The 11,630-nt window shown below is 45.0% G+C and overlaps 1 protein-coding gene across 1 annotated transcript; it reads right to left on the bottom strand.

Annotated features, from left to right (window-relative positions):
* Positions 1–7,364: 7,364 nt before the first annotated feature.
* LOC311133564 (zinc finger protein SNAI1-like) lies at positions 7,365–10,336 on the bottom strand. The gene is made up of 3 exons (XM_084167068.1): positions 10,107–10,336; positions 9,027–9,539; positions 7,365–8,445 (listed from the first exon to the last, which is right to left on the bottom strand). Exons 1-3 carry the CDS (start codon positions 10,180–10,182, stop codon positions 8,258–8,260), a joined length of 777 nt encoding a protein of 258 aa, XP_084023194.1. The 5' UTR covers positions 10,183–10,336; the 3' UTR covers positions 7,365–8,257.
* Positions 10,337–11,630: the final 1,294 nt, after the last annotated feature.

Below are 11,630 nucleotides of genomic sequence, written 5' to 3'. Positions count from 1 at the left end.
AACTGTTGTCACCTCCTCACCAAGCTGCTTGGCGATGGTCTTGTAGCCCATTCCAGCCTTGTGTAGGTCTACAATCTTGTCCCTGACATCATTGGAGAGCTCTTTGGTCTTGGCCATGGTGGAGAGTTTGAAATCTGATTGATTGATTGCTTCTGTGGACAGGTGTCTTTTATACAGGTAACAAGCGGAGATTAGGAGCACTCCCTTTAAGAGTGTGCTCCTAATCTCAGCTCGTTACCTGTCTAAAAGACACCTGGGAGCCAGAAAACTTTCTGATTGAGAGGGGGTCAAATACTTATTTCCCTCATTAAAATGCAAATCAATTTATAACATTTTTGACATGCGTTTTTCTGGATTTTTTTGTTGTTATTCTGTCTCTCACTGTTCAAATAAACCTACCATTAAAATTATAGACTAATTATTTCTTTGTCAGTGGGCAAACGTACAAAATCAGCAGGGGATCAAATACTTTTTTCCCTCACTGTACATGTTTCAAGCAGACCACCATAGTTAATGTGCCCAAGAACGCCAAGGTAACCTGTCTAAATGACTATCGCCCTGTAGCACTCACATCTGTAGCCATGAAATGCTTTGAAAGGTGGGGCATGATCCACATCAACACCATCATCCCCAACCTCGTCTCAGAGCATTTGGTATTATTCTGTTCGTAAATCTGAGACACTGCATTTAGTATGATATGTTACGTTCTGTATGGTATGTATTAATTTGTGGATGTCCATCACCTACTTCGTTTTATATGATAAGAATTACAATTCCTATTATATGTTACGAATTTGCAAAATGTACAATACGTTACGTATTTGCAAAATGTAAAACATGTTACGTATTTGCAAAACGTACTATATGTTACGAATTTGCTAACTGTATGATATATTACAAATTCTAGCTAGGTGGCTAGCTGGCTAATGTTAGCTAGGCTACGGGTTAGGGTTAGGGTTAGGGATTAGGGTTAAGGTTAGGGTTAAGTTTAGGAGTTAGGTTAAAGGGTTATGGTTAGGGGAAGGGGAAGGGTTAGCTAAAAGGATTAGTGTTAGGTGAAGGGTTAGCTAAAAGGGTTATGGTTAGGGGGAGTGCTAGCTAACATGCTAAGTAGTTGCAAAGTAGCTAAAAAGTAGTAAGTAGTAAAAGTTGTAAGTAGTAAAAGTTGCTAAAATGCTCAAATTGTCCGTGATGAGATTCAAACTCGCAACCTTTGCGTTGCTAGAAGTTTGCGTTATACGCTGACACATCCACCCCAACCAACTACCCTACTTTCGTTTTTTGCCTTAGGTAACCATCTGTCTTATGTAACCATACCAAGAGTAAGATATCATACTAATTTGAGTGTCCTGGATGTAAGTTTACTATGTTACGTGAAGTCTGTGAGACCAGGCTGTCATCCCAGACACCCTGGACCCACTCCAATTCCTACACCGCCCCAATAGAACCACAGATGATGCAATCTCTATTGCACTCCACACTGCCGTTTCCCACGTGAACACCAATGCTGTTCATTGACTACAGCTCAGCGTTCCATAACATAGTGCCCTCCATGCTCATAACTAAGCTAAGGACCCTGGGATTGAACACCTACCTCTGCAACTGCATCCTAGACTTTCTGACGGGACACCCCCAGGTGGTGAGGGTTGGCAACACATCCGCCACGCTGACCCTCAACACGGGGCCCCTCAGGGCTGCGTGCTTAGTCCCCTCCTGTACTCCCTGTTCACCAACGACTGCGTGGCTGCGCATGTCTCCAACTCCATCATTAAGTTTGCCGACGATGCGACGGTGGTAGGCCTGATCACCGACGACGATTAGACAGCCTGTAGGGAGGAGGTCAGAGACCTGGCAGTGTAGTGCCAGGACAACAACCTCTCCCTAAACATCAGCAATATAAAGGAGCTGATCGTGGACAACAGGAAACGGAGGGCCGAGCACGCCCCCATTCACATCGGCAGGGCTGTAGTTGAGCAGGTCGAGAGCTTGAAGTTCCTCGGTATCCACATCACTAAGGATCTATCATGGTCCAAACACACCAACACAGTCGTGAAGAGGTAACGACAACGCCTCTTCCCCCTCAAGAGGCTGAAAAGATTTGGCATGGGCCCTCAGATCCTCAAAAAGTTATACAGCTGCACCATTGAGAGCATCTTGACTGGCTGCATCACAGCTTGGTATGGCAACGGCTTGGTATCCGACCGCAAGGCGCTACAGAGGGTAGTGCGTACGGCCCAGTACATCACTGTGGCCGAGCTCCCTGCCATCCAGGACCTCTATACCGGACGGTGTCAGAGGAAGGCCCTAAAAATTGTCAAGGACTCTAGCCACCCAAGTCATAGACTGTTCTCTCTGCTACTGCACGGCAAGCGGTACGATGCACCAAGTCTGAAACCAACAGAACCCTGAACCCCCCCCCCCCATCCCTCCTTAGACGATCCCACAGGTGGAGAAGCCGGATGTGGGGGTCCTGGGCTGGCGTGGTTACATGTGGTCTGAGGTTGTGATGCCGGTTGGACTTACTGCCAAATTCTCTAAAACGACGTTGGAGGCAGCTTATTGTAGAGAAATGAACATTAAATTCTCTGGCAACAGCTCTGGTGGACATTCCTGCAGTCAGCATGCCAATTGCACACTTCCTCAGAACTTGAGACATCTGTGGCATAAACTGCACATTTTAAAGTGGCCTTTTATTGTTCCCAGCACAAGGTGCACCTGTGTAATGATCATGCTGTTTAATCAGCTTCTTGGCAAAGGAGAAATGCTCACTAACAGGGATGTAAACAAATGTGTGCATAACATTTGAGAGAAATAAACTTTTTGTGCATATGGAACATTTCTGGGATTTTTTCTTTCAGCTCATGAAACATGGGACCAACACTTTACATGTTGCGTTTATATTTTTTTTCAGTGTATTGACCCTTTATGCACTAACTTTTTTGACTCATCACATATGCTGCTGCTACTGTTTACTATCTGTCACTTTATTCCTAGTTATATGTACACTGTAACTCAGTAAAATCTTGGTGCATGTTGCGTTTATATTTTTGTTCAGTGTACATATCTACCTCAATTTCCTTGTACCCCTGCACATCGACTCGGTACTGGTACCCCTTGTATATAGCCAAGTTATCGTTAATCATTGTGTATCTATTATTACTTTTGTTATTATGTGTTTTACTTTTCTATTATTTCTGTATTTTCTTTCTCTCTACATTTTTGGGAAGGGCACATAAGTAAGCATTACACTGTTAGTCCACACCTGTTTATGAAGCATGTGACGAATAACATTTGATTTGATACTGTCTGTGTAGTGGATGTGAAACTCACCTGTAGCATGTTGGCTGGAGTACATCACTTGCATCACCCTGAGATCTAATGCTAACTGTTGATCAAGGAGTGACCGACTCATCTCTTGCTCTGTTACCTAAGGCAGTTGGATTTGAGTTACAAGTGTTGCTATATGGAATGTTCCTAGTTTGATCCAAGTTCAGGGCAGAACCAAATGCACTCTGTTACATCTGCACTGTTCAGTGCATGTAGTCCTTGCTATAACTATGCAGTCAGGATGTTCATAACTCTCGGTTCTTCACAGAGACTACAGTCAGAGTATCCTGACCACTTAGTGAAATCTGACATGAGATGGGTTGTCAATTTCCTGGGTCAAACCAACCATTTTTCCTGTACCTAAAATCTTAATTTAAAGCTCACTTGGGGGAGCAGCAAACAGTCAGCGGACATTAGCTTTTTCTACAGTAGCTATTTTTTGTCCACTTTTCTCGACATCCTTTCAATCCCCAAAATCACTTTCTCTCTCACCCGAGGATCACATGTTTCTTTGGTTGCCTTCCACTGAAATTCAGGAAAAACCTATAATTTTGGGAACTGAATAAAGTGACATCTATTGATAAGGGACAATGGGTCCATTTATTGCAATAGTTCAGGTTTAAGTCTTTGGACATGGAAAAAGGGGGACATTACATTTATTTTTATTTTGGGGGGTTCAAGTGGGGCTGAACAGACCTTTTGGATATAATTCAATAATTGTTGGGCAATATTAGTTATGTACACATAGCCTGTCCCTTATCAATCAAAACTCTCTCAATCTTTCTCCCTCCTCCCTCTCCCTGAGTGTGTTTGGAGAAGAGGATGGTAAAGGAATTGATGGAGTTAGGTCAAGATGCTCACTGAAGATCCCTTGTTTCCTGTCCTGGCCTAAAAGGCTGGGTTTATTTTTCCCAGAGTGGGATGGGACAACCCTCCTCCCCAATCTCACAAGCACCAGTGTGAGGCAATGCCCAGGAGGGAGAGAAAGAGAGAGGGAGAGGGCTTAGGCGCCATCCGTCCTTCCACCTCTCCCCCTCTCCTTGCTTCTCACTGGCACAGAGTCCACAGCAACACATGTCTCTGATCAAGTGCAGCCTGCGTCATCAGTTAGTAAACTCCAGACTCCAGGAAAACAGAGAGCACATTCATCCATGGCGACCCTGTGACTGAGTGTGTGATTCATTACTCTTTAATATGCACTCTACCCCCCCCCCACCCCAACCCCAACCACTCGACCACCTCTCCAATCCTGCCCTCAGGCAGACTCCAAACCCTGATGAAATCCATCATTAGGCATACTTGTGGCGTTACTGTTGTTGGGTTCTTTATTTACAAGATGCAGTGGTTGTCCGTGGCCTATTTGCAGACAGAGGAGAATTAACAGGCTAGATTTTCACATCTGGGTGAGTTTGTTGGTCTGAGCTCTCCACAGGTAACAGGCAGAGAGGAGACTATTATGAAGACTCTATATAGGATACGAGGGTATACATGGGATGAGAGGTGCTTAGAGAGCTACTCAGGAGGAGATTATAACTTTATTGCAAGTGAAACACCCCAGTTTATTTTTAAAACACGATCAACAGAAAATATTTTAATTACACTTTACATTTCTCCTGAGAACTTACTACTTTTAGTCCGTTCCCTCTGTTGTTGAGTTTATATTTCTCGGCACGGCACCACATTGAAAGAACAGCGTAACGGACCCCTGAAATCAGCGTACTTCACTGCTGTGTAGGAAAACATGCAGAGAAGAGAACCACAGACGGGGACCGGCGCCTGAAGGAAAGCGCCGTAGGAATCCACAAGTCTGGAACTAAGCAGCACACAGTGTAAAACTGCGGGTTGGCAGCGGGGTGGCCGGGGAGCACTACCCCCAGGCCCTCTGTGTCATCTGCGCAGGATGAGTCGTGTTTATGGGAGGCTGACAGCTCCTTCCTGTATCCCAGGCCCTGAGCCCGTTGTGAGCCCTGGCTGCTGCTGCACTGAAGGCCGCTCTCTCTCTCCCCCTGACTGGGACTGGGCCTGGGAGCGGGCGTGGGTGGGGCAGTGGGGGGATGGGATATGGTGCAGTGGCAGTAAGCAGTGAGGGTTAGCACTTGAGCTCCTCGGCTCCTAGCCTGTCTTTTTTGGGTGAAGTAGGCCAATGTAAACTCCCATTTCCTGCCGGCCTGTCTCTGAGGGGGAGAGATGATCCTCCTGTGAAGAGAGAGAGAGAGAACTGCTTCTCTGCAGGGACACTTCACACTCAACACAAATACGCACATAAATAGATATACAGCCAGAGGCAGGGAGAGAGAGAGGAACACACAAACCCTGTGGGGCTCTGGAATGTTAAACACTTAATGACATAAATAGCAGCCACCTTTGGTAAATTACAGTGAGTGTTCTGGCATTGGGAAGCGTGCAGCAGGAAAAAGTTCTCAAATTTCAGAACCAGACATTCTAATCTCCCAAAGGAGTGAGTGGGGGAGCATGTACTGTTTTAATTTCCACAAAAAAAAGAGAAATATATACAGTAACTTGGAGTGTGGTGAGTGTTATGATATTTTGGGGGTTCAACTGGTGGCTGGCTTTCAAAAAATGGTAGGCCTACTATATAAGCTTTGTGGCAAGGATGAAGTTAAACTACAGATACATTATTCATACGACAGAATGAGTGAGTCCAGAGATGAGTTAACTAGAGAACATAATCTGACTAAAACCGTTACTCACTTCAACTTGCCATGCTGTGTGATTTTATTAGCCGAGCCGACACCCTCGCCTGAGGACATGCTAACAATTTACATCATAAAAACACTGAATTAATTCCAAGCAGATGGAACTTAATAGGCCTGCTGAATAAGAACATCCAGGTCAAAGGTGCAATGGTAACAACCAAATGACTGAACTATTAATCCACCTCCCAGACCTCTCACTCCATATAGGACTCTGTTAGCTCACAGCAGTATGACCAAATGTCTAGAGCTCGCCCCAGAAGTCTTATCTCCTGCTCGGTGAATATTTCCCTGACTGCAAGGAACATTTGGAGTTTAAGAAGTGTGTGGCTAGAAGCGCCAGCAGACAGAGAGGCTGAGTGGAACAGCTTACCTCACCCTCGGCAACAGCCCACGCACCCTCGCTGCTCTGTGACCAGACCTGGGCTAGGTTTCCCAAAAGCATCATAGCACTAAGATCTTAATTCCTTTTAAACTAAATGGACGAAAAATGATCTTTGTGCTACGATGCTTTTGGGAAACCCAGCCCTGATCACTCAGAGAACCATGGGAATTTAGACTCTTCTGGCTACACAGACTCTGACTCACTGTCTGGGCTACATAGTAGGAGCTTCAACTCCCTCAACCAAGGAAATACAGACCTGGAACAAGTTTAAATAAGATGAATGTTGGCCAACAAATCTACTCTCTCTTCACACTTGCACACACACACTGTTTGCACAGTGGCTGCAGGTGGCAGGTGGAGAGATGGAGACATTGAGCCGGTACATGCAGTAGATGCAGTAGTCCTTGTCCATCACTCAGTGTGTTCACCTGCACACCTGCCTCCCACTAAACGTCACAATGGCCAATTCAAACTGCTCATTCACTCCCAACACACTAGATTTACAGTTGTTGAAAGAGAGCCCTATCCTAATTAACAGTCTCTAACCAAACATGCATCTATGGTTGTTGTATAAGCAGTGCTAGCCTCTCCTTCCACTCAGTAAAAGGTCAAACAATACTTTTTATAAACATAAATTATTTTATTGAATGCAAATCCATCGGCTATGAAATATTTGAAATAGAAGTGAAAGACACAAACACAATAAAAATAAGACTACATACAATCTGGACATTGCACTGTAAAACACCACCATAAAAGGTTTAGGAAATGTCAAATTCATTTCTGTACAGCCAGGGCTGTGAAACCGTGCCTCTATGATGTAAACATTTCAGACATGTTATTTGGTCCCCCTCCTTCCCCCCAGTTCTGACTGTCAAGATAAAAAATTTTTAAAAAACACAACAACTACCAGCTGAGGTAAGAAGGCACATCTTTGGTTTAAAAATAATACATTTCATAAAACGAGTTCTCTTTATCATTGTAGAGAACAATAGCAATAATTAACACTGTGGTAACCTGGAGTGCATGGCTTAGATTTTCATTCAGGAATTAAAACGACATTGAAAGCTGAGAGCTTTCATTAGGAATAAGGACATAAACAAATGGCTTTATCCTGTCTTTGAAACACATCAGATTACTTAGGGGCTTTGTGTGGTCAAAGTAAAGGCTTAAGACGCACCCACTGGAGACATGCATACAAAGGGACCAACGGACTCCATCCTCTTTGTGATGATGACATACTTCCTCTTTCTGGGGGAGGTGGAAGTCACCTGTTATCAGCCCAGTGAAGGTCAGGGCCAGAGCACCTGTTAGCACCTTGTCTATCTACACCACTCTACCAGGGACAGCTGTGTGTGTGTGCGTGTCCTGCTGAGAGATGTGTCCCACACACGCACCCCTACCTCTCTTAGGCCACGATGATCCTGAGCTTGCCTGGCCGGCACAGAGGCTGGGATAGACAAAAACACTGGCACCACTAACCCCCATGAGTCCACTACTGTATATGAGGAAAAAACGAAGTTGGGACTGGGAGAATGGCAGGAGTAGAGTTGCTTACAGTCCAAAACATCTACCAGACTTGGCTTGCAATGGGAGGAGTTTGAAAAATGTGTTCCTCTTCTACTTTAAATGTGATTGAAACTGAGATGGTTTTGGAAGTTCCATCCAAAGAGATACGAGTCAGGGTCAACTTACTACTAGTTAACGGTGAGTTCATGGTCTCTGTTGGCAGATTGGTTCAGGCTCCTCTGGTCTTGCTGGTGATATGAGTCTGTAGACTCCCCCACCGCCCTGAGGTCTCTGTGGGGATAACTCCATGGCCCATTCCTGCTCACGCTGTGGATGAGGTGGAGCAGCTGACTGCGCTGTGTTTCTGGAGGAGGGACATGCGGCTGAAGGTACGGGAACACACGCCACACTGGTACTTCTTCACCTCAGCGTGGGTCTGCAGGTGCGCACGCAGGTTGGAGCGGTCGGCGAAGGCACGGTTACAGTGTTGGCAGGAGAAAGGCCGCTCACCTGAGAAGGCGGGGAGGAAAAAGAGCATGGTTAGAGATGCATGACACTAACTGTGTGATGTTAAGCCTGTGTCTGTGTATGAGACGGGGTCTGTGAACCTTGGCTTTGATTAGCAATACACACAATTATATCAATTTGGCTGTCTCTGAGCTCACCAGAGGGGTTAATTAACACCTCAGTGAATCACCCTCACAGCTCATTTAAAGGGTAATTATGAATCTGGTGTCAGGCTGAGTGGATCAGGACCACACTTGAATTAACATGATTAAATCAGTGCCAAATTAGTTTACTACTTTCAAGTTGTTGCTCGTAGCAAGTGGGCAGTTTGATAGCTGAGAGATTTCTTATGTTCTTTGTCCCCTTCATCACAATGTTATCCTGCATTCTGTTGTCTCACATTGGAGCCAATGATAAGATCATTCTCAGGGAGTCATTGTTACAGTGAGGTAGAACACAATGAGTGATCAATGACCAACAAGCCCACAGGGCTTTGTAAACTGCAAGTGTTGATCCAATCAACTGAATAATTGCCCCTGCCTTCTACCAAAGTAATACCCAATGTAAAGTGTGGGAGTTCTTACCTGTGTGTGTGCGAATGTGGCCGCGCAGTAGCCAGGGCCTGGAAAAGGCTTTCCCGCAGGTGGGGCAGACACAGGGTAGTGTGTGTGAGCGGATGTGCATCTTCAGAGCCCCCAGGCTGGTGTACTCTTTAGGGCAGTGCTTGCAGAAGAAGGCTGGCCTTGCTGCAGTGACTGGGGCCACTCTCTCATCCTCAGTCAGGGCCCCATGGCTCTTGATGCCGGTGCGTTTGGGGCGCTGAGGGGGGTGGTAGGTGTCTGTGGGCTCGGGGCTGGGTGGGTCAGAGGTGCGCCCCTCGTCCTCCTCCCCACTGCTATAGGTACTGCTGCTGAGGCTGGATGGGGAGCTGAGGTCCAGGGGACCGGGGGTGGGAGAGGCATCAATGGGGGATGTGGGGACGTAGAGGGCTGGAAGGAAGCTCACGTCCCATACAAGTCCCGTTGTGTTACAAGTGGCAGCTGAGTTATTGTCCCCTGCTGGAAGCTCAGCTAGTGGGTACCTCTCCAGTGAGGTGGCTGAGGGATGAGGAAGAGGGTTAGGTTACAGAGGTACATTTACAGCACAGCTGACAGATACTGAGACGTTTTCATCATGGACATATGATTAATGTAACTGGAACACAACACAATGAATAGATACATGAAGTTTGGATAGGCCATATATTTTCAACTTGTAAAGCAACAACTGCCCGTCAGGTTTCTCTGTGACATCTTTGTAAAATTCCAGAGCATTTTACACCAAAAACATCCGAGATTCAGCCAAGCAGAGATTTCATGGGCCATTTCCTCCCACGTATTCAAATGGCGTAGAAAAAAATAAATCGTAGCTCTGTGCAGTTTAGGGGTAACTACCTCTCTTTTATAATGAGCCTAAGCCTACTTGAAAACATAAAATATGATTTGTAAAGGTTGCCAACGTGGAGACAGTTTATGTTTGGGCAACACAACTAAAAGTGGATCAAATAGGCTTCTTGTAAGGAACAATAATAGAGAAAACCGGTGGCTACCTATTCTGTAATATTTTACGTATTTATGTAATGCATTCTACTTCATACAATGAATAATTCACGTAAAGTTACTCACCATTTTGACACTCCAGTTCACTATAGTTGGGTTTTTTATTGGCGAAATACTTTTTGACCAAGAAAGACCGAGGCATTTTTCCACCCTGCGAAAAATGTCCGTAAAATATCCACCGGTCACAGGTTAAATCTTTGGAAATAGACAGAAGTCTAAGACTTAGATCCACATGAGAATAGCGGTATATAAAGAATAATATATCGTTGAAACTTAGTCCACCCGTTTGTCTCAACCTGCTCCACCGTGTGACTGTCTCAATAACGGACTGTCTCCAAAATGCTGCTCTCTCCTCTGCTGAAATACTCTGACGCCCTGAGGGAACACCCCACCTCCGCATGAGCGCAGGAAGAGACCACTCGCTAACCCATTCCTAAACAAAAACATGTCCCCCAAAGCGTTAACATTGACCATATCGCATTAACCTGCAGATAACACACATCAATGCATTAGTATTGGCCATTACAATTATGCAAATTAAACACTTCAGGGCAATGGCACGCTTCCAAAACTCCTGCATAAAAACATTGCCCCATTTGGAACTTGTATGGAGACTATTGCGCAACCGTGTCAGATCACTATACAGACAAGCATTATTGTCTTATTCGACTTAAAGATAATAATGCTTGTTCTTTAAGACGCCAGTATGTCTAAAACAAGAGAATTATGGTTTGGTTTATGCCAATTCTATCAATGCTAGCCTACATAGGCGCTATACGTCAGGCCACATAGCTCGACTGGCCTTTCTAATGGTTTTGTTCAGCAGGTTTCATGCAACATTTGGATAACAGACCTCTTATTCAGATACGAAAATTGTTTTAGTATTGTGTGAATACTAACACTTCCCAAGCACGCATTATGTCAAGAAAATACACCTGATTTACCGGTGCCAGTGCCTCATTTGCTGCTGGTAGTGTCATGACGCCACCTTTTGGGCGGAAATGGTATCTGAATCAATTTCAATATCAGCAGGTTTCAGTTCGACAAGTTCGCACAAGATGTCCTGCATCTTTATTGAGCATGCAGGTGTTTCAAAATGCAGGTGTTTCAGCCTAGCTCAGTGCTGTCTGTGGTGGTGGGGCAGCCAGCAGATAATACGGAGCATAGGGGTTGGTAATGTTCTCTAGTTGCGCTGTGATTGGCTCATTGTTCTGTCACTCATGGGGACACTGCATCACCGCAAAATCTATGGGGAGAGCTCGAAAATTCAAGCCCCTTGGGTGCTGCCATTGATTTACATTAGAAGTGCCCATCCAAGAAGGCTCAAGGTCATTCGCCACAGATAAAATGATGTCAAATCACGTTATATCTACCATAGCTTTGATTGGACTGATCATGTCAACATCATACTTTCAAAATCTTAGCTAGCAAGCTAGAAAGCAGTCATCATCATGAATCAAGTCGACAATCTACTGGCAAATCCTTTTCAATCCTTGTCAAATGAAAATAAACGATAGATAAAACGTATCGGTGCTCATCGGCAATTGGACATAAACATTACACAACAAGTTGGAAATCGCAAATTCAAAA

This window comes from Coregonus lavaretus (assembly GCF_964263955.1).
Source record: "Coregonus lavaretus genome assembly, chromosome: 8".
NCBI classification, from domain to species: domain Eukaryota; kingdom Metazoa; phylum Chordata; class Actinopteri; order Salmoniformes; family Salmonidae; genus Coregonus; species Coregonus lavaretus.
Note: the sequence above shows the minus strand (reverse complement) of the source record. Positions and strands in the feature narration are given on the sequence as shown.